The 27,656-nt window shown below is 48.3% G+C and overlaps 1 protein-coding gene across 19 annotated transcripts in view; it reads right to left on the reverse strand.

The window, feature by feature from the left end:
* Positions 1 to 252: 252 nt before the first annotated feature.
* The window catches only part of DLG4 (discs large MAGUK scaffold protein 4), a 129,098-nt gene continuing 101,694 nt past the window's right edge, over positions 253 to 27,656 (reverse strand). For 11 of the 19 annotated variants that reach the window (XM_083472558.1, XM_083472557.1, XM_083472560.1 and 8 more), the window contains 19 exons: positions 23,636 to 23,689; positions 23,424 to 23,476; positions 22,311 to 22,457; positions 21,014 to 21,183; positions 18,856 to 18,992; positions 17,525 to 17,669; positions 16,990 to 17,128; positions 16,455 to 16,611; positions 15,000 to 15,102; positions 13,133 to 13,247; positions 11,352 to 11,528; positions 11,211 to 11,247; positions 9,200 to 9,227; positions 8,373 to 8,420; positions 8,067 to 8,168; positions 7,748 to 7,920; positions 6,670 to 6,779; positions 4,637 to 4,728; positions 253 to 3,100 (listed from right to left, as the gene is read on the reverse strand). In XM_083472558.1, the coding sequence (XP_083328684.1) occupies positions 2,994 to 3,100; positions 4,637 to 4,728; positions 6,670 to 6,779; positions 7,748 to 7,920; positions 8,067 to 8,168; positions 8,373 to 8,420; positions 9,200 to 9,227; positions 11,211 to 11,247; positions 11,352 to 11,528; positions 13,133 to 13,247; positions 15,000 to 15,102; positions 16,455 to 16,611; positions 16,990 to 17,128; positions 17,525 to 17,669; positions 18,856 to 18,992; positions 21,014 to 21,183; positions 22,311 to 22,457; positions 23,424 to 23,476; positions 23,636 to 23,689 (2,094 nt within the window). In that variant the 3' untranslated portion in view covers positions 253 to 2,993. Of the gene's footprint in view, positions 3,101 to 4,636; positions 4,729 to 6,669; positions 6,780 to 7,747; positions 7,921 to 8,066; positions 8,169 to 8,372; positions 8,421 to 9,199; positions 9,228 to 11,210; positions 11,248 to 11,351; positions 11,529 to 13,132; positions 13,248 to 14,999; positions 15,103 to 16,454; positions 16,612 to 16,989; positions 17,129 to 17,524; positions 17,670 to 18,855; positions 18,993 to 21,013; positions 21,184 to 22,310; positions 22,458 to 23,423; positions 23,477 to 23,635; positions 23,690 to 24,484; positions 24,595 to 27,656 lie in introns of those variants that run through there. The other 8 variants (XM_083472553.1, XM_083472548.1, XM_083472544.1 and 5 more) reach the window with 3 other exon arrangements.

Raw genomic sequence — 27,656 nt, forward strand, 5'->3', positions numbered from 1 at the left:
GGATTCGAACCATCGACCTTCTGATCAGCAAGTCCTAGGCTCAGTGGTTTAACCCACAGCGCCACCCGCATCCCTCCTCACTAAAAAAAGGTCAACAACTTTGACCTGAACCTCCAAAAAGGGGAAGGGGGTAGATCTCTTGGGACTAGGCCACCCCTGGTATTTAGGAAGAAAACAGAAGTGATTCTGAAGTTAACACAACTATTTCTCCTCTTCCCCAGCCGAAGCAAATCACACAGCCACACAAGCACATGGGTTTTTCATTGGTTTTTAATTATTCGTTGCCGAAGGCGATAATATTTCTATGCAAAATACTCTTATATCTCCCCACCCACCCGCCCACCCCAAACAAACTTCACGTGGCCCCCAGCAAGAAACAACCTCCAATTACATCCTGTTTTGTTTGTTTTTTAAATAATGCCCCAGGGGAGGGGGAAGAACCTTTTGCGTCTGACCAACCCCTTCCATGCCAACACACCGGTGTGTTTTTTTGGGGGGGGAGGGGGTTGGCACCAGGAACCCCATTCCCTTGGGAGGAAAGCCCTTAACAAATCAGTGTGACGGGAGGCACCCATTGTGTTCAGCGAGCGTTACTGGGAGGGGAGGGGGGGCAAGGAGAAGAGACGCAAAGTGTCCGATCCCTTCTGGGCCCTCTTGGAAAACCCAGGGAGTCCAGGAGCCTGGGCTGCCCTGCTTGAAACGGCACACTTTTTAGAAGGGCCTGAAGAGGGGGCGCAGAGGGCCAGATCAAACTGTTCAAACCAGGATCAGAGGCCACACCTGACAGCCGCCATCTTGCCATGGATGGGCAGTTTCCCCAGGATAAACCCCCCCCCCCAGCTTTACCCCACTGGCCTGTGGGTGAATTGGCATACTTAGTCGTGTGAGCTGGGGCGACTTTGGGGGAGGGGGGGCAAACACAGCCCTGGGATGCCCCACCCCCCTCCAAGCACACTGGTATCCTTGCGCTCTGTCCCTCCGTTCCAGCTGCATCTTTCCCTTTGTTTTCTGTAGATTATCCTTGTTTTTTGCCTCAATTCAGCGGTTGTTTAAAAAAAAGACATTTGCGCTCCTTGGGCGGGCTGGGGGTGGGGTGGCAGCCAGCCTTCGGAGCTTTTGGATCAGGTCCAACATATGCTTTTCAGGCATAATTAAAATGTCAGATTCAACCCCTGTCATTTTAAAAATTATTCCCATGAACGGTCAGGGTGAGGCTTGCTTTTGGAGGGTGGGGCAGGGGAGAACCCGGTTCGAGCGAAAGCTTAGTTCAAGTGTTTGGAGCAGAATCTGTGTTGCTTAACTTCCCGGCAGCTACAGAAATAAACTTCTCCCATTGACACACCAGCAGCTCTTCCTTCCTAGAGTACAAGTTTGACCCGGCACCTTCCTCCTATCCCCGACAGGCTAACTTTTGGAGAGTTTTGTGTCTTGCCGGGGGCCAGCAGTGGCTGGAGCAGTGGGGTTGGGGGCTAAATATCTCCAACTCCCCCAACCCCCAAGTCCAATCTCTGTATTTTTCTTTATATACAAAAAATAATAATTAATCCATTAGATTTGGAAATTAAAATCTTCAAAGTGAACTTAAAACAGCCCTCCGAAATATATCTCCCACCCACTAAAACTGTTCTCCTCTGTGTATTTTTTTTTTTCATACATCACGCACAGCCGCACCAAAATACTTGATATGACCCCAAAAAATAGTCACAGGACATCAAAAAAACTCTATTTCCCTTTTTTCCCAACCTTTCTCTTCTTTTTTCTCTCTCTCCTCTCCCTCCCCCAGAAAGAAAAATATAGATTGCTGGATTAGCAAAAATGGTTCCATGATTATTGTTATTATTATTTTTTGTTATCCTTTTTCTGCTAAATTTTGAAGCCACAAAAGTAAACTTCATGCACTGAAGAGGAACAAAACAAAACAAAATGAAAGAGAAAATCAAAAACTGAGAAAAATGCAACTGAAAATAATATATATCTATCTATATATAGATATATAGATATAGATATATTATATCCCAAAGTCATCGTCACCATCAGGCCATTCTTGCAAGCGAGGATTATCTTGGATTCATCAGTCCTGGGTCTGTGCTTGTTTCAATCGTAGAATATTATTCAGCCAAAACAAAAGAGGGAAGGAACGGAAAAAGGTATCCTTGTTTCCTTCCAAGGGGAAAATAGTCAGGTTTTTTTATTTTTTTAAAACAGCAGAAAACAGCTTGATGAATTTGTTTTGATTCTTTTAACGAGTGTGCAGTGTTGCTCCTCCTTCCAAAATTTAAAAAACCCTCCGGAATCCCCATCCCTCTTCTCTGCCCTAATGATCCATCCACAATCAGGGAACTTTAAAACTCCTCAGCAACAATGCCTTCTTTTCTTCTGAATCACTGGAAAAAAAGGGGTGGGAGTCCTGGAAAGTAAACTCATCAAAAGTGGCTTCCATTTGCAGAAAGTTTTTCTTAAAAAATATCTCTCTCTTCTCTCCCACAATAAGTTTGTTTCAGTCTTTCTCTCTCCGAGTTCAGAGTCTGCGTGTGCCTCCCCCTCCACCTTGCTGCTTGTAAAACGAAACAGACCAGAATCTAAAAACCCCCCCATTCTTCCCCTGTGCCACCACCTGCCCCCCCAAATGACAGCATGCATGCGCTAGCGCTGTTGGGGATGGAAGAAAGCCCCACATTTGCTGCAGAAATTAAAACGGGAGCGGTTTTGAATCAGGATTAGGGGTGCGGGAGCCGGATCACGCAAGAAGAAGAAAAGAAAAAAGAAAGGAAAAAGGAAAACAAAAATGGAGAAGATTAAAGAGTCAACAGAAGAAACGAAAGAAGCCTGTCCCAAGACATCCCCACCCATCCCCAAAATATTAACCAAACAGCTAAGTTCAGTGGCAAGAGACAAGAGTCGGTCCCCCTCTCCAGAGAGGACAGCTCTGTCGCAGATTCGGTGGTGGTTGGTTTTGCCATCCCTTCCGGGAAATATCAGTTCACATTAAGCTCCTAAAGTCTCTCGCGAGCCGGGATCCAAATGTACGGGCCGGAGAGCTCCTCAATGATTCTTTTGATCTTGTGGTAGATCTCTTCGAAGCTGTCTCCTTCTACAATGGCTGGGGGGAAAGCAGAAGATGGCAAGGGGTGAGTGTGTCAAAGAGAGAGAGTCTGGGGTTGCTTTTAGAACCCAAGAGATCAGTTAGTAAGAACATTGAGAAGAGGCTGGCTGCTGAACCAGGCCAGGGGCTCATTCCGGGATCTTGAGGATATTTCCGGGATCTAAGAGCCCTGCTGGGTCAGGCCAATGGCACATCGAGTCCAGCATTCTGTTCTTACAGCGGCCAAGAAGATGCTTCAATGAGAAGACAGGAGGCAGGATCTGAGCAAAGCACCACTCTCTCCTCTCCTGTGGCTCCCAGCAGCTGATATTCAGCTCCTGGCAAGAGGGGATTCCCAGAATGCCTGTTGTAGCAGAGCTGGTTATAGGCCCACCATATGGGAAATGTAGGCCAAAGGGTCCCCCTTTGCCTCTACCAGGGGACTCGGATTAGGCCTCGTGCCAATTGGCCCCACCATCTCTGCTCTGGCCTGGATGCATCACGAGTCTTGTGGCACCTTAAAGACTAACAAAACTGTTGTGGCATAAGCTTTCGTGGGCTATAGCCGACTTTGTCAGATGTAGGCTCCTGCCCATCGACTGAGCCCCACACGGTGGCCTTGGTTAAGGGACGAACCTGGATTATGCAAGTCAAGCCCACCTGCATGAACTGTATGCCCACAATTCCTACAGTGGGGAGGAATTGGATAGGTGCTGAAACTCCTTCCAATAGGAGGAAATCATAGGTACACTGGAGGATGAGGCCGCTAAAAGATAAAGGTAAAGGACCCCTGACAGTTAAGTCCAGTCGTGAACAACTCTGGGGTTGTGATGCTCATCTCGCTTTACTGGCCAAGGGAGCCAGTGTTTGTCCGCAGACAGTTTTTCTGGGTCTTGTGGCCAGCATGACCAAGCCGCTTCTGGCGAACCAGAGCAGTGCACGGAAAAGCTGTTTACCTTCCCGCCAGAGCGGTACCTATTGATCTACTTGCACTGGTGTGCTTTCGAACGGCTAGGTTGGCAGGAGCTGGGACCGAGCAACGGGAGCCTACCCCGTGGCAGGGATTCGAACTGCCGACCTTCTGGTCGGCAAGCCCTAGGCTCAGTGGTTTAGACCACAGCAGCCGCTACTGGTTACTAATCATAATGGCTATGCACGCTGGCAACCAGAGGTAAGGAGGGTGCTGTTGTGCTCCGGTCCTGCTTGTGGTTTTCCCATGGTTGGCCACTTCTGAGAACTGAGTGCTGGACTAAATGGTTCCCCTTTGAGCTGTTCCAGCTTAAGGGTTCTTCCCATGTTCTGATGTGCCCAGTGACTGGCACCCCAGACTTCCAGGCTCTTCCCAACTCTTACCTGGAGATACTGTCAGGGATTAAATCTGGGACTTTCTGCACACAAGGCAGATGCTTTCACCAATGAGCCACTTCCCTTCTCTGAAAACTCCAAAAGCAGCCTGAGGCTGCCCCTCCCCCACCTCCGCCGACTTAAGCCTTCTGTGAATTGTGCCCAGGGCTGATGTACGGAAAGCAAAAGAGGGGGCAGGAGGTGACCTACCCGAGAAGCACTCTGTAAATTCCTGCTCCAGTTTTGTAGCTCTGTCGAAGGCTTTCCGCGCCTGCTCCTCCGTTATCCGCTTGTTAATTTCTCTGGAGAAGAAGGAGGGGGGGGGGAAGGAGGACACAAAGTGATTATGAAGATTGTGCAGCCCCAAAGCTGTCTCTTCCACATGCCTGTATTCTGCTGGGTTTCCCCCCTGTGCTTTGGGTGTGCAGAGTGTGTGTGTGTGTGTGTGTGTGTGTGTGTGTGTGTGTGTGTGTACACACATGCTTCTGCTATTTCTGTGGCCAACCAGATGCTTCTGTAAATCTCACTAAATAGGACATGAAGGGAAAAACCCTCTCTAGTGGCTGCTCCCCAGCAACTGGTGTTCACAGGATGTATCTGGAGGTTCTCTTTAGACATCACAACGGCTATCCCTTGCCTGCTTCCGTTAATGCATCCATTCCGGCCTTTCCCAAGGTGGTGCCCTCCAGCAGTTTGGGACTACAACTCCCATCAGCCCCAGCCAGCTGCTGCCTAGACTGACCGGCAGCACTGGCTCTCCAGGGTTTCAAGCAGGGAGTCTCTCCTGGCCCTACTTGGAAATGCTGTTGGGGATTCGACTTTCCGCATCCAAAGCAAATGCTCTATCACTGAGCCTTTCCTTTTGAATGAGCGTTCATTCTGATTTGTTTGCAGGGAGGTTGTTTCAAAGCACCCACCACATCCCCTATAGAAAAACGCCTATATATATTTTGGGAGGGAGGGAGGGAGGGAGGGGTAGAGGAGAGCAGGTTTGTTGCACAAGACCTTGCCAATAATTGTGCAACCTGAATTTGCTGGTCTGTGATTGAACCCCACCCGAAAATAGTGACAGCATGGGAGTACCCTTTGTTGCCTTCTCTTTTTAAAACAAAGACTTAAAAGCCCCTGAACAATTTTGTCTTTCTTCAAAGGTCCGGAGGAGATTGTCTTGCTAGGTGCTGCTTAGAAATGCTAAGGATTAATCTTGTTTATTTATAGCATTTATATCCCACTTTTCCTCTAAGGAGCTCAATGTGGTGTACGTGGTTTCCCCTCTCCTACTCATTTAATCTCCACAACAACCCTGTGAGGCAGGGAAACACCAAGAGGCAGTGGCTGACCCAGGGTCACCCAGCGAGCTTCATGGTTAAGCAGCATATACTGTATTTTCTGGCGTATAAGACTACTTTTTAACCCAGGAAAATCTTCTCAAAAGTCGGGGGCCGTCTTATACGCTGGCTACAGCAGCAGCTCCTGCAGCAACTCCCTACCAAAGGATAAAACGACAGCAAATTAAATCAGAGGACACCAAGCTCTCTAGATGAAGCAGAAATACGCTTGAAAATTGGCCCCAGAAGCCCCTGGCCATTGGGAAGTGGAGCGGATTTCTGAGCCCGACTGGAGACCGGTTTTTTAATTTTTATTTGGTGTGCGTTGGAAGAGGGGTAGTCTTATACGGCGAGTATATCCCAAACTCTATATTTTAACTGGAAAAGTTGGGGGGTCATCTTATACATCCAGTCGTCTTATACGCCGGAAAATACAGTAAATGCCTTAAGTAAATAAATGGTGAATGATAAATGAAAGCTTTGGCTGATCTCAGGCCACATCCCATCCCCTTGCACACTCCAACCTTTGTGCAATATCTTACACCCTTCTGTCCCTTGCAGACCAAAAAACCAAGGCAAAGATGGCAACAGAGGCCTCATCCACCACTTCTGCTTGTCACACCACTTTTCCCTGGGAAAACCTGCTTCTTACCATTGAGTTGGAACAAAACTCTATCGGGTTTTCCACAGATTAATGTTGTCTCTGATTCAGTGGTCAAGAGTGGGGTGTCCTTGGTGAAAGCAGCGGGGCAAATGCAAAACTGCTCGGAGCACCCGTACCCAGGAAGCACAGGGGCAAGCGGAAAACCTCTCAGCCCCCTCGTGCTTCCTAGGTGTGGGACAAGTGACATGTGGACACCCTCCTGCCCCCGCCCCCCATTCCACAGCCCCTGTCCACCCCGGGGGGCCACTCACAGAACATTCTCGAGGGAGCGTGGCCGGATAAAAACGGCGATGGGGTGAAGTTGAGCTGCCTGCAGCCTCCGCACGGCATTGGCTGAAACGTCCAAAATGCAGTGCTTGCCCTGGGCGGGGAGAGAGAAATGTAGTCAAGAGGTTTCAACACCAATTTGTATTCCACTTCCACTGGTCACGCAAAGCCACAGCTATCCCATGGCCTCCCCAATCGCTTCCGCCTGCCAAAAATTTCCACTCCTCTGGCAGGACAATCGTCTATTCTGTCCCCTCCCCTGGCCATACACAATTGAGGGGATATACACAGCATATTGTGGGTGTCAACCTTCAGGGATCCTCTGCTACCCCCCCATAACAACCAGCCCCCAGAGACCCAGTCAAACAGGGGAAGGGGATAATTTGAGTCTGGTGCGTTAGCAGTGAGCAAGACCCTGGCTGTGTGCTGCTGGAGAGCATCTAAATATCAATGGACTCTTGAGTTTTGGTAACCTCTCCCTGCTTGCTTTGTCCAAACCTTTCTGTTAGGGGGAGGAAGACCCAGGAAGTTGCCTACTCAGTCAATGGTCTATCTAGTTCAGGGGTCTGCAACCTTTAAGACAAAAAGAGCCACTTGGACCCGTTTCCGAAGGGAAAAAAACCTGGGAGCCGCAAAACCATTGCGACATTTAAAACAAATATATCTCCAGAGCCGCGATCTGACAGCGGGCGGGAAGGTGACATCGGGACTAACGCACGCTCCGCCCCCATGCGACGTCACAGCCAGTACAGCGCCCGCCACAGTGGGGAGTGTTGGGGCGCACAATGCGCCTCCTCCCCTCGCTAGTATTCGCCCCGGAGCCGCAGCAAAGGTGTAAAAGAGCCACATGCGGCTCCGGAGCCGCGGGTTGCAGACCCCTGATCTAGTTCAATATTGTCTATGCTGAGTTGCTTTCCTCAGTATCAGGTAGGAGTCTCTCACAGTCCCTGCTGGGGACTGGACTTTGGACATTCTGCATGCAATGCAGGTGCTCTACCACGGAATGATTTCTCAAAAACTCTGGCATTTGTGTGATTCTTCGACTCTCCACTTCCGGCCTACCTGCTCAGCCACCTCGCGCACTGACTGGACGCTCGTCCCGTACAGGTGGCTGTTGTACTGGCCGGCCTCGATGAACTTGTGGCTCTGAATGTCCTTCTCCATCTTCTCCCGTGAGGCAACAAAATGGTAGTCCCGCCCATCCACTTCGTACTCCCGTTTCGGCCGAGTGGTGTCTGCAGAAGCGGGAGTGGGGAGTCTCCGTCAAGCACAGGGGAGCAAGAGTAGCCCAAGCCAAGGCTTCCTCCTGAAGCAGAAATCCTTCCCATCCACCACCCATAATTTTATCTTGGGGCAGGGATAGGGACCCCGTCAGACTCACGTGGGACACAGGAGCCAAATTTGTCAGGGAACTCCGAGAGGAGGTCATCGTTGACTCGGTCCTTAGTGGGGCCCAGGATAATGATGGGTCGAGCGTAGTGAACTAGGGGTGGAAAAACCCAAAGAAATGGGAAATGGTCTGTGCTGGTGGTGAACACAACTCAAAAAAAGGGAAATTGAAACCATCAGTTGGTTACAACTAACCACAAAGCAGTGGGTGAGCTTCTGAGCCTTCCTCATTGTACAAACAACAACATCAATAATAACGTAATTCAGGGCTGAGGAAGGGAAGGGTTAGGGTTCTCACCTTCCATTTGTACAACGGTTTCATAGCTCAAGACAGCATCTTCTCGACCTGGAAGGGAAAGAAGGAGGCTGTTAAGTACAAGCTGTTCAACCCAAGCCCCAGAAGAACTGCTCCTTAACAGGGAAAACAGCAAACTACAAAGGGCCTTCCCAAAACTGGTGTCCTCCAAATGTTTGGGGTTCAATTTTCAGCAGACCCCAGCCAGCACAGCCAAATGACGCTGGGGGCTGATAGGAATTGTAGGCCAAAACGCATCTGGAGGGTGTCAGGTTTGGGAAGGCTGCTCTAGAGCAACAGGGAAATAAGGGCAAGCTTAGAGCCAGCGTGGTGTAGAGTGTCAGTTTAAGACCTAGGAGAACCATGGTTGAAATCCGCCCTCGGCCATGAAGCTGACTGGGTGGCTTTGGGCCCTCACTGTCTCTCAGTCAAATCTACCTCACAGGGTGAGGATCATATGGGAAAGGGGGAAGAACTGCACATGCCACTTCAAGTTCCTTGGAGGAAAGGTAGGATATATAAAAATAGAAATAAATAAAATGGTGTGGAGAGAGAAGGGAGAAAGGAAAGGGGGGAAAGCCCCCACTCTTGTGGATTTCAAAGCATGGAAGTATTTCTCAAAGGACAGGTTTGGGTCGAGGGAAAGAGTGAAGAGGAAGGCCTGGAGCATCTTTCCTCAACCTGGTGCCCTACAGCTGTTTTGGACTACAATTCCCATCAGTCCCCAGTCAGTATGGGCAGATGATGGTGCTAGGGGCCAATGGAAGTAGTAGGGCAAGACATCCAAAGGACCCAAGTTGGGGATGGGCAGCCAAGAGACAGAGACCCACCTTGAGAGCCTGATCCCGGCACCCGATCCTGGAAGGAGAAGAAAGAAAGAAAGAAAGAAAGAAAGAAAGAAAGAAAGAAAGAAAGAAAGAAAGAAAGAAAGAAAGAAAGAAAGAAAGAAGAGACAGAGGGGAGAACCAGTTAGTCAGCCTCATGGAAGCCTTGGAATTTTTGTCAGTAAGGGGGACACCAGCAGAAGCACCCCCACCCCTGTGTTTAAATGCAAGAGTTACCAAACAGGGAGATGGGGTGGGGCTCTTATCTCAGCCCCCGGAGGGATGCCAGGAAATTTTAGGGTCAGAACAAACACTACAAAAGTAGCTCACGTTGACTCTGGGGACCATCCCCAGGATGAACAGGAGTGGAAAAGCAAGGCCCTTGTAACTTAGACAAAATAAACAAATGGTATTTGTAAGCTGCCCTGGGAGCCTTCTGTGGGGCTGAGAAGCAGGAGGATAATGAAATAACTATTTCATTTCCATAATTCATGCAAGTGCTGAATCTCTGTTTTTGTTATGTAACACACAAACACAGGAACCCCACAACGGAGCTCAAGGTTATCTGAAGAAACTGGCAGCAGATTCAGGACAAAGAAAAAGAAACATGTCCCTCACACTATGCCTTAACTTGCTTATGGGATCCGCTCCTAAAAGAGGCATCCATGGCCCCCAAATTGGACAGCTTGAAAACTGGATTAAGCCAATTGATGGAGGAAACATACTTCCTGCAGGATCACAGAGTTGGAAGGGTGCTCGAGGGTCATCTAGCCCAACCTATCTACTCAAGCCTCTCTTTTAAAACTTCTTCACAAAGGAGAGTCTGCCACCTTGTGAGGCGGTCTGTTTCACTGTCATACCGGTCATATAGCCAAGAAGTTCTGCCCAATGTTTAGCCAAAATCCCTTTCCTAAGAAGCTGATTCAGGTCCTACAATCTGGAGCCACAGAAAAAGATGCATGGAAAAAAAGATTTCTACTGAATCTGACCGCTGGTCCATCTAGCTCAGCATTGTCCACACTGACTGGCAGAGGCCCTCCAGCATTTCAGGTCAAGGGCATTCTCAGGCCCTACCTGGAGATGCTATCGGGGCCTGAACCTGGCACCTTTTGCAGGCAAAGCAGTTTCTCCACTCCTGAGCTATGATCCTTCCAAGATGTGCCCCTCAAACGTGTGGTCATCATGACACCCCTTAATCCACTCTTCTCCAGGCAAAACACACACCACTCTTCTGAATGCCAGTCATTTGGGTACAACAGTGGGAGGGGAAGGGAATCTGGTTAGCCCAGTCTTCTCTAACCTGGTACCTTCCAGCTGCTTTGGATTACAACTCCCATCCTGAACAGTCAGCGCTGCTGTAGGATGGTGGAGCTAAAATGGGAGCTGTACAGTGGTACCTCAGGTTACATATGCTTCAGGTTACAGACTCCGCTAACCCAGAAATAGTGCTTCAGGTTAAGAACTTTGCTTGAGGATGAGAACAGAAATTGTGCTCTGGCGGCGCGGCAGCAGCGGGAGGCCCCATTAGCTAAAGTGGTGCTTCAGGTTAAGAACAGTTTCAGGTTAAGAACGGACCTCCGGAACGAATTAAGTACTTAACTCGAGGTACCACTGTGGTCCAAAATATGTGGAAGGCATGGGCGTAGCCAAGGGGGGCAGGGGGGTAGCTGCCCCTCCTAAATCAATACAAATCAACACAAATCTGAGGTTCTACTCCCCCTCTAACAAAAATCCTGGCTATGCCCATGGCGGAGGGTGAGAAATTGTGGAAGGCTGGCCTAGAGGCTAGGGATGGAGACAAGAGAGTTGATCGGCAGGTCCAGTTCCCTGCTTGTGGGGATCTGCCTTGTGTTGAAATGGCGCCCGCTGTGTGTGTGAGAAGACGAAGCATACTTGCACACTGGGGTGCAAGTGGGAACCTTTTTCATCAGGATGAAGTTCTCCCTCTTTCACACACGAACACAAGAGTGCCTTTTTTCAGCTTCCACCAACAAGAGAGGGATGGAGCGTGAGTTACCTTTGCTTTTAGCCGTGTCCATTCCCGTCGCTCAACCCTGCAGGAGAGAGAGACACAAACAGAGGGTGGAGGCTTACGGCAGTGACACAAACAGCTTCCCTCTGATCCCACCCCCTATTGCCAAGACCCCTTCACACATACCGCCTTTTGCTGGGGATGAAGCCAATCTCATCGCTGTCGCCATCCGGATGGACGCGCCGCGCCTGCCACCACTCCTCGTCGGAAGCGTCAATCACGTGCAGGACGTCGCCAAAATGGAAGCTCAGCGCTTGGCTCAGGAAACCGCAGTCCTTGGTCTTATCATAGTCAAAGAGCGCCCTGGGAGTTGGGAGGGAGAGGAGGTTGGCCAGGGGGTGAACACGGGAGCAGTGGGAGCTGGTGCCCATTGGAAATGGTGGGGCAGAAGGCAGGGAGACCCAACAGCAGGTGCAGCCAGAGCCTTCTGGGCTGGGGTCACATTTACACCATGCGTTTAATGCAGTCTGAAGCTACTTTAAACAGTCATGGCAGACCCTGACAAATTATGAGCGCTTTGGTTCTTTGAGGCTGGTGAGAATTGTTAGGAGATTCCCCACCTATCCCCCTCTTCAGATTCAGAGTGGTTTAACAGTCAATCTCTCTTCATGGGGAACTCTGGGAATTGCTGATATTGGAGGAGAATGCGGGTCTCCTTACATCCCTCAGCACCTTTAACAAACCACACTTCCCAGGATGCTTTGGGGCAAACCATGAGGGTTTAAAGAGGTATTGTATTGTTTTAAGTGTCCAAAATCAGAACATAGCTGACTTCCTGCATAAGGTTGTCTGAGGTGTCTCTCTAATTCTGCATTATGCCACGTTCTCAATGGCAGCCATTTTGTGCTATGTCATACCCCCTGGAAGCGACTTTGTGATTGGCACCCCCAGCACTCTCCCAAAATTCAAAATGTGCCCACTAGTCCAAAAGGGTGGGCAACAGCTGATCCAGAGGGAACACGGTATGTAAATTCTGAAAGGGAACATTTTCTGCATTGACAGAATTGCTTGGATGGCCTGGGGATATTTGCAGTACTTACTTTAGGGAGAGCTAATCTGTGGTCACTCAGAAGTTGTTGGAAGACTCTAACTCCCATCAGCACAGACCAGGGTCAGGAAAGATGGGAGCTGTAGTCCAGCAACATCAGCAGGGCTATACTATTTTCCAACACTGGACGTAAAGAGACACTAAGTCTGGTTATAGGTTTCAGACTCAGAAACAACATAAAATGGTTTCTGTTTCAAAGGAAAGAGGTTATCATAATTAATAATTGCTTATATGGAACTCGGGAGGGACGCGGGTGGCGCTGTGGGTAAAACCTCAGCGCCTAGGACTTGCCGATCGCATGGACGGCAGTTCGAATCCCCGCGGCGGGGTGCGCTCCCATTGTTCGGTCCCAGCGCCTGCCAGCCTAGCAGTTCAAAAGCACCCCCGGGTGCAAGTAGATAAATAGGGACTGCTTACTAACGGGAAGCTAAACGGCGTTTCCGTGTGCGGCTCTGGCTCGCCAGAGCAGCTTTGCCACACTGGCCACATGACCCGGAAGTGTCTGCGGACAGCACTGGCTCCCGGCCTTTAGAGTGAGATGAGCGCACAACGCTAGAGACTGGCCCATACGGGCAGGGGTACCTTTACCTTTACCTTATATGGAACTCTAGCTGAACAGAGCCCTTTATAATTCTTATCCAGCCGTAAAACAACCCTGACATGCTCCCATTTTACAGGTGGGAGAAAGTGAGCCCAAGGAAGAAAATGGCTTTTGAACCCAGCCCCCATAGATTAAACTCAGAGGGACCTGCAGTATTATGGATTCCGGTGGTGCTCAGATGCTAAAATCTACTAGTAATTCAGGAGCAGGGGGCAGGGGATGGCCAAGCTATTGCGGAGAAGGCAGCTGTGATCTCACCGGATGTAGAAACCCCTCTTGGGGTTGCTCCGCAGCGATGCTGTCCCTGAGCCCAAACTGCTGTTCATCAGCTGCTCCCGGAGGTCGTGGATCTTGGCCTCAAAGCGGCTGTACTCTGCAGTGGGTGGTTACAGACAGGGTCAGGGTCAGTATGACTCAACTTCCCTCACAGAATCATCTAGTTCATTCAGCTACACAACTGCCCACATGCCCACCCAACTCCACAACCCAGTCTTCCAAACCTTCCACCAGTCTCCACAGATCAAACCAGCAATTTAAAGCACTATGATACCTCTTTAAGCAATCATTGCTCCTCCCAAAGAATTCTGGCAGCTGTGATTTGTTATGGGTGCTAAAAATGGTTAGGAGACACCCCACCCATTCCCCTCAAAGAGCTACAGTTGCCAGAGGGGTTTTACCATCTATCCCTCTTCCCAAGGCAGCCTTGTGAGGGGAAAAGAGGTCTCCCAGCACCTTTTAACACCCATAACAAACTACAGCTCCCAGGGTTCTTTGGCGGGTGAAGGAAGCCATGACAACTTAAAAGTGGCATGATACCGCTTTAAATGCACAGTGTGAATGTGGCCCCAGCCCCCCCACAAACCTCTGAACAGACCCAATTGCACAGTTTCCCTCTCACCTCAACCATATTGGGCTCACCTGGGCCATGCAACTTCCAGCACCTCTTTAGTCATCTCAATCCCACTGAATCCTACCCATCTACCATATTTTTCGCTCTATAGGACGCACCCAGCCATAGGACGCACCTTGTTTTAGAGGGGGAGAACAAGGGGGAAAAAATTCCCCCCCTCTGCCCAGCGCCCCTTCAGCAAAGCGGCAGGAGGCGCTGCGCAGGGAGGGGGAGAAAGTTTTTTCCTTGTTCTCCCCCTCTAAAACAAGGCGCCGTTCAAGGTGCGTTCAGTCACCTTCAGGCGGCTACCTTGGAAGCCTGTAGAGCGATAGGGGTCGGTGCGCACCAACCCCTCTCGCTATCCAGGCTTCAGTGAAGGCAACCTTCAGTGAAGGTTCCTTTCGCCCTGCTCTTTGGGGCTGGCGGGGGGAAGCCCTCCCCCCCCCCAGCCTCAAAGAGCAGGTCGGGGAGCAGTGGAAAGGTGCGCAGCCTTCCGCTGCTCCCCGAGCTTGTGGGGCTGGGGGGGGGAGCGCTGGCCCCCAGCCCCAAAGAGCAAAGAAGCCAAGACAGCGAGCGGGATGCATCCCGCTCCTGTCTTGGCTTCTGCCATAGCCGCACGCAACCTCTCCAGCCGGGGGAGGCTGAACGGGGCTATGGCTTCTTTAGCCCCGCGCAACCTCTCTGGCAGGCAGAGGCTGGGAGAAGGGACTGACTGGCCGCGAAAAAGCCTGCAAGAGCTGTGCAGAGCTTGCGTGCGGCTTTTGGGGGCTTTTCCTGCCTGCCCCCCCCCCTGCATTTGCTCCATAGGACGCGCACACATTTCCCCTTCATTTTTGGAGGGGGAAAAGTGCGTCCTATAGAGCAAAAAATACGGTACCTACAGACTGCCCCCTCCCTTTGTCACACATGGCCTTGCCCTACATGTGCCTGCAACCAACCAACCAACCCAACTTCCCACCCTTCTGTCTTTCCATTTCCCCATCAACAGGCACCAATCGTCTCTCCTGTGGTTCCTTGACCACCTTTCCTTGCAATCGCTCCATTCATTCATCCCTGAAGGTGAAAATGCTGAGGATTCTCCCCTAGGACATCTTCATCACCCCTTCCATTGCTCCTTGGGTAGCAGGCACCACTGCCCCACCCCACTTGGCAGCGACAGGACCATTTCCCAGGCAGTTCACACACACACACAAATCTCTTCCCTCTCAGGAGGGGCTTCTGCAGAACAGAACTCACCATCCGGTTTGTACTGAGCAATGATGGTGACCGTCTGGCCGGCGTTTTTCAGAGCAATGGCTGCTTGTTCGTGTGTGGCGTTCCTGAGGTCCACACCGTTGACCTGGGAAGGAAAAGGCAACCAAAAAGATCAAGAGGCTGGGCCAACTCTCCAGTGAGATGACAACATCTGAGGCTATTTGCCTTAGAAAAAGAGGAAAGTAAAGGAGGCAACATAATAGAGGTGTATAACATTATTCAGAGTGTGGGAAAGAAGTCCCTTCAGGCTGGTGGTGGCTTTTTGCAGGGGGGGTCCTGCAACAAGTCATGGCTGTGATAATAGAGCATTAGCAGTGGATTTATAGCAGGCCACCAACACATCATTCCACTTTATTACTGCCATCTGGAGTGCTTTAACTCTAGAGTGCTTTAACAACCACAACTCTGGGAATTGTAGTTCTGCAAGGGGTATAGGGGCCTCCTAACAACTCTCAGCACCCTTAACAAACTACAGCTCCCACAATTCTTTGGGGGAACGCTATCACTGTGGTATCATGGTGCTTTCAATGTATGGTGTGAACAAGACCAAACACGGGACAAAAAAATAAACCAGAACATTTGTGGTATAAAAATTTACAGAATTTCAGGAGGAGGTTATGGAACATGAACGAATTAGAAAGAAAGCAGCATGTCCACACCAAAACATTTGCAGAAACGTACCATTCTGAAAGTGGGATCGAGTATAAAAATCACCCCAATACTATCATGAGCACAAATAATCATGAATTCTGAATAAAAAGGATGTCCAGAGGGGACCAAAGTGGACAGAGAGAAATTTTCCCCTTTTGTAATACAGGAACCCAGCAGGATCCTAAAACCAAGTTGAATGTTGGAAGATTCAAGACAGACAAAAGGAAAGATGTCTCCATACGGCACAGAGTCAAAACTCTGGCTTTTGCTACCACAAGATGTAGAGATTGCTTTAAAAGGCAAATTCATGGAGGAAGAAAACCCTGGGATAGTTCAGTTGGCAGTGGATGAGACTCTTAACCTCGGGGTCGTGGGTTAGAGCCCCATGAAGGGCAAAAGATTCCTGCATTACAGGAGGCTGGGCTAAACGACCCTCATGGTCCCTTCCAACTCTACAGATCTCTGATTCTATCAACAGCTACTAACCAGGGTGGCAATGAGCTGCATCCAGGATAAGAGGGAGCTGGTCTCTGAATAACCGTTTGCTTGGGGTTGTGAGCAGAAGATGGGTACTGCACTCATGGCCTGGTTATGGACTTCCATTTGGAACACCTGGTTGTCCATTATGGAAAAGTGGACTAGATGGGTCTTTGATCTGATCCAGCAGGGCTAATCTTAATTCTTATCAAGGGAGGTGAGCATCATTTAGGTTTAATTGTAGGGTACCAGCCAATTGCCTCTTCCAACCAGGCACCTGCCAATGCAGGGATAAGGAACGGTTCTTACCGAGAGGATCTGGTCCCCTTTCCGGAGCTCCCCACTGAGGTCGGCCGGCCCCCCAGCCAGGATGAAAGAGATGAAGATTCCCTCGCCATCTTCACCCCCAACAATGTTGAAGCCCAGCCCTGTTGAGCCACGGTGAATGACAATGCGGCGCGGTTCCCTGCAGAAGGAAGGAGAGAAAGAGGAGGAAGCTGGAAGCAGCTTGTTGACTGCGGATGCAGCGGCAGGCAGCAACGAGCCACCAACTCCAAATGCCCGACAGGACTGTGACCTACACAACCCCCACAGGAAAGAGGAAGTTTGGGGCTGGCTGCATTACTACCCTGTGCCAAAATATTCGCAACTCTGGCAGCCCTGAGTAGCCGGATATGGGATGGATGAGATGCACGCGAGGTGATGGGGGGAGATGGGTGCAGCTTTGAACTGGGCAACAGAGAGAAACTCTTCAGGACCATGGACAGCAACTGCTGCTTGGTGGTGCTAAGGGGAAACAGAACAGCCACGCCCAGAGGGAGGAGCCAGAAAGGGCACAGCTTACCTGGGTATATCCTCCTCACCCATCAGCTCCTTAGGGATGGGGGAGTACCTCCGAGGGGAGGTGGGGGTCATGGCTTGTGGATAGTCTGTGCCCAGGTAGCTCTGGTGACCAATTTCATTGTCAAGATGCTGGGAATAGGCTGTCAGAATGCATGAAAAAAGGAAAAGATAAAAGCTTTAACAGCACAGTGGAAGGCAGTGAAACCAAAGTTATGAACGCAACATTGAGAAATGCTCTTAAATCAAGCTGGACAACAACAGATCGTCGTTGTCCCACATGGTACGTTAAACACTTTGCTAACTTTCTAAATCACCCAAAATCCAGCAGTATTTATTACTGCAAATGTGGCAATAAAAATGCGAAATGTGTGGAACACAAAAATCTACACTTTTTCAAGCATCTTCGGTTTAGGATAATCTTCCACCATCAAATCCAGTTGTGTCCCAGACAGCGTATGAATTGACACTCCCTTTTAACCGGTTCTCCACAAGACAGCCGAACACAGACACAGTAGGGAGAACAGGAAACCACTCACAGGAAGTGATGTCAGGCGGGGCGTAAGAATCATTCAGGTAAACATTTGTGGGTTTGGCCACCTTCAAGTACACGACATCATATGTGTTCTTCAGGGCTGCAACGGCATCTTCGTGCATAACATCTTCAAGGCTCACATTGTTTACCTGGCAAGGTGTGGGAAAGCATATATAACATGGGAAAGCATATATAACAATAATCCCTGCTTATAGAAAAGTAGCATTTCAAGGAGAAGGGTGGGCTTTCAGTCCTGAGTCCTATTTGCAGGCTGGAGTGGTGCTCAGTGATCTGGGGAACTTCTCTGCTTCCAAACCTGCACAAAGTCTGGCTGATCGCATGCCTTGCGTCTGCTCCAGCCTTTGCCAAACTGGTGCCCTACAACTCCCATCAGCCCCAGACTGGGAGCTGTAGTCCAGAACATCTGGAAGGGACCAGATTAGCAAAGGCTGCTTTATTCACTGCACCTCTCCTCTCCCAAAAATCAACCTACCCACCCAACACCCAGTCTCCAGTTGCTAGTGTGGGGTATCGTGCAGAGATTTAGGCCAAGGAAAAATAACACCTTCATGACTCCAATGGGATAAGGCAGAGCAGCCCTCTTTCCTTAGGTTGCTAAAAATAAAAAAAAATAGACACCACAAGAAGATAATTAAGTATTTCTGTGAGATGCAGAACTGGGGCAGTCAAACATTCACAGGGCCAAAGAAACTCAAGACACAGGACAGCTGGGAATGAGCCACAAAACGGCCATCCAGCTTACCAAGGTTTTGGTCTTCAATGAATTCTGTGGGTTTCCAGCGCTAACAAATCAAATTACCCAGATTTGTGCAGAGAGGTAGTTCGTTTTGCATTGTGTACCTTTTTCAACAGTCTAATATTTCAGGCCCATTTTGACAAGCCCCAAGGCTGCACCCCACTTAAATACTTAAAACCAATGACCATCTCTGTTGTGTTTTTCACTTTTGGGGGTTGGAGACCCCGCTCCCTCCCCTACTTTTCTGTTTACCCTCAGAAAAAAACCCAGGGAACCACTCAGTCCATTTAAATTATTTTTGCCATTTATTCCATTTAAATCCCACCTTCCTCCAAGTAGCTCAACATGGTTCTCCCCTCTTTCCATTTTATCCGTACGACAACCCTGTGCGGTAGATTAGGCTGAGAGGAGACTGTGACTGGCCCAAGGTCACCCAGAAAGCTTTATGGCTGAGAGGGGATTTGAACCCTGGTCTCCCAGATTTCCCTCCCCTTCTCCCCTTTCCTGAAGTCTGGGTCTGGACCAGACCAAGAGGCCCAACTGCTCTCTGGCATCAGGCCTTCTCCACCTATCCTTACCGCCAGGATCTTGTCCCCAATCTGCAGGCGCCCATCCTTGTGGGCTGCACCCCCCTCTATGATTTTGGTGACGTAGATGCTATTGTCGCCGGGGATGTGCTGGTTGCCAACGCCACCTGCAATGCTGAAGCCGAGACCTGTGGGGAAGGAAGGAAGGTGGGAAGAGAAAGAAGAAAAGAAGAAGGAAATCAACAGGTAAGGAAGAAAGTGGAGAGGCGGAGACTTTTGAAGAGGGTGAGGTTTACTCCCCCATGGGAGGAGCCTTTTTAGAAAGATGGTAATTCTCCATAGTGCAAGGGGACAGAGTCATTGAGACAAGGTGGAATTCTCCATAGTAGGTTGTTTCCAGTTTTCCTAGAGAAGTCTCCTCCAGCTGAATGGGAGTTGTAGTACAAAATATCTGAAGGGGATCAGGCTGCATGGAATGGGGGAAGCTAGATCAGTATATGTCCATTCACGTGCGGCAATTCATCCCCAAGAGGGGGATGAAGAGGGAGAATTTATCCCCCCCCCCCCAGGCTTGAGTTCCTTGCAGATATGCAAACAATGTCCATGCATTTTGCAACTGCATACATCCAATTTTGGATGCAATTCCATTTTGAAGTCGGAGGCTTTGAATACTTGAAAAGCAGAGCTTGCAGTTCGGCTGAGCATGGATTTTATTTGCATTATGCTCCTGTGGTTTACTAAGCTCTTTTTTGCCTTTCGAACAGTCAGGAAAAATAAGGAGTGCTTGTTTTTAAACAAACTTTTAAAAGTCCACGGAGAAAATGGGAAGTGAAACTGGAATTAAGTTATTTAGGGTTGTATCGAATGCTAGCCCTACTCAGAGGAGACCCACTGAAATCAATGAGCATGACTACACTAGTTTCATTAATCTCAATGGGTCTACTATAAGTAGGACTTGAATTCGATACAACTGAATATTGGTCTCTGTTTCCACAGGAAATAGCTGTGTGTGTGTGTGTGTGTGTGTGTGTGTGTGTGTGTGGCCCCACCTACTACTGCTTTCAACCAGGATAAAGTGCTGCTTAGTATGCAACAACAGCAGCAAGAATACTCATCGCAAAGTATTGGAAGACACAAGATCTACCCACTCTGGAAGAATGGCAGATGAAGGTGATAGACTACATGGGACTGGCTGAAATGACCGGCAGAATCTGAGACCAGGGGAAAGAGACGGTGGAAGAAGATTGGAAGAAATTTAAAATTTATCTTAAGAAATATTGCAAAATTAATGAGTGTTAAAATGTTGTGGTTATAGAAAGTAAGGGATTACAGCTGAAAAAGATTAAGTAAAAGAAAAGAAAAGGAAACAATTGGATAAAATTAAGGGGGAGGATTTGCTGAAACAAATTTGGAAACTGGAATGCAGAAAGGGGAGGTATGGGGAAGTCGGTGAAGCAAGGTTTAAGAAAAAAAAAGGATTTGAAATTATACATGTTTGTTTGTTTTTGTGTGTGTATGTTGGTATTGTGTAATATGTCTGTTTTTATAATTTGTGAAAATTCAATAAATATTTATATATAAAAAAGATAAAGTGCTGCTTAGTCCACAAAGGTGGTATAGATATTTGATAAATAAATAAATGAACTAACCTGGACCCTGTAATCACCTTCTGAGGCCGTTCTTAGTGTGTTTCCTCCACGAAAGGTCTGGAGGGCGGCAACACAAGAAGGGGCCTTTTCTGTAGTGGCTCCCCGTTTGTGGGATGGTCTCCCCAGGCAGGCTTGCCTGGCACTTTCGTTACATATCTTTAGTAACCAGGCAAAAATGTTCCTCTTCTCCCAGACCTTTGGCTAATTAAACAATCTATGGCCTTTAAAACTGCAGCGAGTGGCTTATTGTTTTTGTTTGTTACTAAGTTATGCATTTTTTGTGTTTTTATATTGTAAATTGCCCTGTGATCCTCAGATGAAAGGCGGTATAGAAATTTTAATTAATAAAGAAAATAATGATGATGATGATGATGATGATGATGATGATAGGTTGCCCATCCTTGATTCAGGATTCTGGTTCTTCCCCTGAAATAAGGAGGATGCTTCTAAGGGGGAAAGCCTCTACAAAACAGCTTTCCGCAGTCCCTTCTCATGCACCTGAAGGGTTGGGCGCTCTTTAAGGAGTTGTCGGGGGGGGGGACAGAGCTAGGGTCCCTCACCTTTGGGGCCTTTGATCAGCTTGATCTCCATGACCTTCTCGGCTAGGGGCTTCCTGCGCATGACATACAGACGCACAATGGAGCCGGCCTCCTTCAGGGCCTCAACAGCCGTGCTGTGCGTTACCTCCCGCACATCCACATCATTGACGAAGAGGATGCTGTCGTTCACCCTGTGTCACAGCCAGATCAGAAAGACACATTTAGCACCAGGATACTGGGAGCTACTGAAACATGTGGGGGCATGGCCCCAGGGTAAAAGGTTCTGGATAAAAGTCTTATGAGATCTCATTGATAACCAGACAAACGATTCACCCACCCCCTCTCTTGAAACTGGCTCGTTGAGCCTCATCCCCTTTTCTTTTTTGAAAAGTGAGATGGCAAGGATTGAACCTCAGAATCTTCTACACGGCAAAGAAACTGTTCCAACAGAAACCCCTGCAGGCACGTAAGGGGCTGAAGACACCTTTGTATTGACTGGGCCAATGAAGGAACATAGGATGCTACCTTGTACTGAGTCAAATCAATATTCCCCACGCAGACAGGCAACAGTGGCTCTCCAAAATTTCAGGCAGAGGTCTCTCCCAGCCGTACCAGGAGATGCCATTGGTGACTGAACCTGGGACCTTCTGCATGCAAAGCAGGCGCTCGATCCCTGAGCTGTGTCCCTTTCTTCAAAACATAGGAATGTAGAAAGCCGCCTTATATTGAACCAGACAACTGGTCCATCTAATTCAGTATTGTTCGCACTGACAGAGTGGCTCGCCAGGATTTCAGGCTGGGTTCTCTCCCAGCTCCCCTTGGAGATGCCATTTATGCTGTGAACCACCCTGAGATCTACAGATAAAGGGTGGTATACAAATTTAATTACTTATTTATAATACCAGGGGATTGAAACGGGGACCTTTTGCAGATGTTCTATGACCTCTGAGCCCTTTCCCAAACTCCCATATGACCAGCTTATGGAGCATGCATCCTGATTTGCTTTTGCAGGGAGTTTATAGACAATGTGGGCTATTTAATGAGCATTCATTTTCATTTGCATCAGAGCAAGCGTTATCCCACAATTTCCAACGCATCCCTCCTTCACTTTCCTTATCGCAATAAGTCCGCTCTTTGGGGGAAAGCAAGTCTGTTGCACAAGAGGACTAGCCCACTTTCACTGTGCAGCCTGAAACTGCTGAAATGAATCCCTCGTGGGACTAACGGCCATCTGGAAGTGCCTTAGAAAAAGACTCACTGTCTCAAGCCCAGTCAGCATCCTCCCTGCAAAAAAAGCTTCCCCCAAAGCCATTGGTACCTTAGCCTGCCATCTTGTGCTGCTGCCCCACCAGGGATGATCTTAGTGATGAAGATGCTGGGGTCATCCCCAACATGAGGGTTGTCAGTACCACCGGCGATGCTGAATCCCAAGCCGGAGTTACCCTGGAGGAAAAAGTCATGCCCCACCCAAAGGAAGAGGCCAGAATTTAATTAGAGCAGGAACAAAGGCTTGGGACTCCCCTTTTTAAAAAATGCATACTCTTCCCACTCTGGAAGAACTTCCAAATAACCTGTTTATTGTTCATTCATCCTGATTAAGGCTGCAATCACATAGGTTATTCAATTTCCCTGATGTTTCTCTATGTGTTAATTCCTGCATTATATTTGAGGTTCCACATAACGTAAGAGTCATTTCTAGAAAACCGACAGAATATAATTCCACATTTAATGCTCATTTCCATGTTATCTGATTCCAGGGAAAAAAACGCAGTTTGCAGCCCACTTAACCCAGAAAGTGGCGGGAGTAAAGTAGTGAAATTTGGGGTGGCATATGGTAGGTACACTGGCATATGGTTCTTTCCTGCTGTTTTCATGGGGTAATCATGGAGAGGAGAGAAGCAGACATGTGCGGAAAGAGTGGGGGAGCAGCGATGTTGCCTAATGACATTCCTTGGTGTGAATGAAATTTAATGCAGCATGTCGGTACATTGGTCAAAAAGCCACAGTCCATAACACAACAGGTACTGCAGCATAAAATGGAACATTAGAAAACGGGACAGAAGCACTAGCATTGTAATCAGGAAAACTAACACAATATCCCCCACATTTGAATGCACCTTAGATGATGCTGGTTATTTAACGAGCATTCATTCCAATTTCTTTGAGGGGAGGTTAGATGACGCTGCATAAAAGCAAGCATCACCCACACTTTCCGGTTCTTTTCCCCATCACTTTCATTAATTGCAAAAAAAGTCTGATCTTTCATGGGGGGGGGGGGAGCAGGTTTGTTGCACAAGACCTCCCAATCAACTGTAACTGTGGATTTGTTGTTAAGTGATCAAATCCTTCCTGGAAAAAGTGACCGTCTAGGTTCCCTGGCCTAAGTAAAAAAATCCCCACCCACCCAGAATCAACGATGTCTATAAGAATTACCCGCTCTAGAGTTATTTCTTCGTATTCCATTTCTCCTTCCGTTCCATTTACCTGAAAGAGAGGGGACAGAGAGGAATTGTGTTAATACGGCATTGCAAAAAAAGAAGAAGAAGCGAACAAAATAGGGAGGGGGGTGTTTTGGAATATCTTAAAAGTGTGAAAGGTTGTGGGGAGGGGGAAAGAAAAGGAAGAATTCATCCAGTAACTCACATAAGCTGGTGCTTCTAAGGTATCTGTGTTGACAATTACCGGTGGGGAGTTGGCCTAGGAAGAGAAACAGACAGAAAAGAATGATATGGACAACTGTCCCCAAAGCAATATGGTCCCTAATTGTGGTTGTGGGGCTGTTTCACACAGGTAGGAGAGGCCGTAGGCAGCAAATTGGGGGTGGAGGCCGAAGCTCCCCAAACCCTGAAACTGCCTTTTGCTTGGCTTGCAGACAGGAGAAGCCCTTGGTGAGACTTTGAAACCACACCCCAAAGATGGCTGTTATCTCCGAAGGTTTTAAGCTGAAAGATGAACCTTCTTCCCCTGCCCCTAAATTTGCGCTCTTTCTTCCACACCACTGTGGTTTGGCAAAACTCCTGGGTCATTTCAGTGCGGCTTAGGGAAGGAGAATGGGTTTTGCTGGCAGACATAAAGAACTTGCATGACTGTTCTCAGCTAGAATAGCTTGCTGTGAATTTTTAAAAATCCCTTTAAACTCCTTCCACCCTGCTAACATACGAAAACCCCAAATAAGCCAGGCAGCACGCGAACATTTTCTGTATGGATGTCCAAATCCACTTTGAATTACAGACTGAAAAATTGAGTTCCACCAACACCACACACACAAACACACTTTTCACCCTCCCTGTCTCATGTCCATATATTTTAATGCATAGATAACAGCAGAAAATGTATGGGCTACAATTGTGCATTTAAGGACAGCTAGCTGGATGAGCTGGGGTGAAACCGAGGTCACCAGATATCTGGTGAAAAGAGATCCAAAATCCACAAACCACCATTTCAAATTGTGACATTAGGGGGCAGTGTGCTTCTAGGAGGAGACTGGCTTACCTCCTGGCTCTGAAAAGGGTATTTTTGACCCCCCAAACCAAGAAGCACCCAACCTCTCTCTCCCACCCCCATCCTCTTTCATTCTCTTTTCCTCTCTCCCCACCACCCAAAGAATGATTCCTCCACCTCCACTGTCCGCTGCTGACTACGGTAACCACGGCAATGCCATGGAAACAGCATCTGCCTCAGGGGGAGAAGGTTACTGTGGCAACGCGGGTTTCGCCATAGTTCAGGATGTTCTGGGGTGGGACTAGCACCCACCCCAATCAACCCCACACCCCATTCCTAGTGGTGGGAATGTGGGGTGGGTGTTTATTCATAGGGGATATTTGAAGTAATGTGTTTCCTTGCGCTTTACGCATCAGAACAACTCCACTTGAGGCTGCATAGCACAACCCCTTGCATTAAAAAAATCAAGAAATATATTTAAGATTGGCAGGGGTGGAGAAACCAATTTTGGGGGTGAGCATGGGGTTTATTGTTATTATGATCTACATTTACAGAGAGGAAATAGCTAAGGCTTTTAATAATAGCATCCAATTTTTATATATAGATTTCATCGCCAGCTCTAGGCCAGGGGTTGTAGATGGGCTGTCCTCCAATTTGATTGCCAGGGGCATGTTTGTGTGTGGAGGGAGAAAATCCCAGGGCAAAAGTTTCATTGCACAGCTGATCAGGGGCATGCCTGAGATTCAAGAAAGGTGCAACTAGAGTCTTCACGACGATTTCGTTTCTGAAATTTGTGGAGATCAGGATGGGTGTGGTAGTGTCTGCGCTGAGGACCAGCTGAAGATTTAAGGAGAGCAGAGAAGCCCTCGTGATCCCCTCACAGTCACCAAAAGGCACCCAGCATCTGATCCTAGGGACACTATACATTGCCACCATGACTGACAGCCACCGATAGCAAGAATTCCCTGTGAAACCCTTAGCAAGGCCTTATGAAGCTGCAGTATGCACAAGGCAAAGACGTGACTAAGATTGATTGATTTACTCATCGTGAGATCTAGAAACTTATTTGAATGTAAAAACCACACCCACAGAACTCTGAGACCCCGAACATGTAAAAGAGGCTGTTTGTGTATCTGGGTATTGCATCTGGACAGATATCTAAATTTTTTAACATGGTTGCTGTTGGTTTGCTTTTTAGGGTGCCCTGAATGCTGATCCCCCTCAAAACAAATGGGGCCAGGACTGCAGTACCGCAAAGACCACCTCTCCTTGTGATGATCACCTGAGGTCCTTCTTTGGGTGCCTCCCCCACAAGAGGAATCACAAGGGTGGAAGCAAAGGAACTGGCCTTTTATGCAGTGGCTCCCCGTTTGTGGAATGCTCTCCCCAAGAAGGCTCTCCTGGTGCCTTCATTACATATCTTTAGGCACCAAGCAAAAACGTTTTTCTCCAACCAGATAGATGTTTGGCTGATTAACATTCTATGGCCTTCCAAATGTGCCTGTGGGAGGGGGGTATTGGTTTGTTTTGCTTTTGTTTCATTATGTATTTTGCATTTTATGTTGTGAACCACCCTCTGATCTTCAGATGAAGGGCGGTAAACTAATAATAATAATAATAGTAATAGTAATAGTAATAGTAATAGTAATAATAATAATAATAATAATAATAATAATAATAATAATAATATGCCCTGTGACTAGTTGCAAATGGGAGAAAGGATCAAGGCTGTTCCACTGCAGCAATTGTTTATTTTTATTCCATTCCTCCTTATGTGTCCCAGCTGCTCCAAAAAGCCTGAAATATTCAACTCAGTGTGGGGGGTAGGGGAAAGATGAGCAGTTGAGGGAAAGAGGGTGGGCGAAGTCCCGGGGGCTAGGGATGGCAAAGCCACTCACCTGTCCTAGGTTGAAGCCCTCCTCTTCTAAGGCCTGGCTCCCTAAACTGAAGCTTCTCAATCTAAAAAGATGACAGGCTCTCTCCTCTCTCCATCCGTCAAACAACGCTTGCCCTTTTGCTGGCTCAGGTCCTCTCCCCCCCCCCCAACCGCTGACTGCCAGTTCTCTTCCTCCACGCTTGACTGCAATCAGGTTTCCCTGGCACATTTTAATCTCAGGCTCTTCAAATTTTCATGACCCCCAATGCTCAGCCAGCAAGGCATCCTGGGAAACGGGCACGCTTAACTCAGAGGCGCATGCTCGCACGTGTACACACACACACCACACACACACACCACTCACACAGACATTGCTCTCTCACCCTAAGCCCCCACTTTCTCACAAATTTCCTGGGGAGACCCTCCATTCATCCACCAGGCAAGCAATGAGGGCATCTGCAGGAATTTTTCTGGTGGGTGAGAGGGACATATATACCACTTATATATAACTAGCGTCAGAGAACAGGTCTATAGTTTCTTGCATACGTACTGATCAAGGGGGTAGCCAAAGCCTGAGCCCCAGAAGGATACACAAAGTTGGTTTACACCTTGGTCCTTTCCACCAGCAGCTGAGGAAAAACAACAACCCTACGTTTTTCCCCTCTGGATCCCTTCACTCCCTCCAGCCCTTAATTAATTGCATTGCTGCTACAAATCAACAATTAATCACACTGCTGGTACAATCAACTTCACAGCATGCCCTCCCTGGGGGAAAAAAAAACTTTTAAACCCCAGTCTGTCAGGATGCGGATGCCAGACTACACTGCAAGGTTATTGTACATTACTCCAAGTCTGTCCTTGTTGTTGTTGTCCCCACCCAGCAAAATGGGTGCAACATACCGGCTGACTGTGTCAGACTCACGTACCATTCAGCCCTGCCCTCTGCAATAATGGTGTAATAACGATGGATAGTTTTTACATGCTTTCAAACCTGGAGGTGGGGTTGCCATATGGGTGGGGGGTGTTATGAAGTAAGACCTGGAGCCAACTCCTGTCCTTGTGGCTATCTTTCTATCTGTTGCTTTTGTGAAGACTGCAGCTGCATTAATTCTTGGATTTCTGAATGGTTTTAAATGGAACAGAAATCTCCTCTCCACCAGAGGGAAGAAGGTAGGGGGAAAGCTTGGGAAATGAACCATGAAGTTGATGGGGTGCATCACTTCTAACCTTCTTTTTGACTAATGGGCTAGCTCTGGCTTTCCCAAATGCCAGTCACTGCTATGACTTGCATTGCTGGTTAAGCACTATAAGGTTGGGGGTGGGCCAGTTTCTCACAAGGCAATTGGG

Source organism: Podarcis liolepis (genome assembly GCF_965112155.1).
Source record: "Podarcis liolepis genome assembly, chromosome: 13".
In the NCBI taxonomy this organism is placed as follows: domain Eukaryota; kingdom Metazoa; phylum Chordata; class Lepidosauria; order Squamata; family Lacertidae; genus Podarcis; species Podarcis liolepis.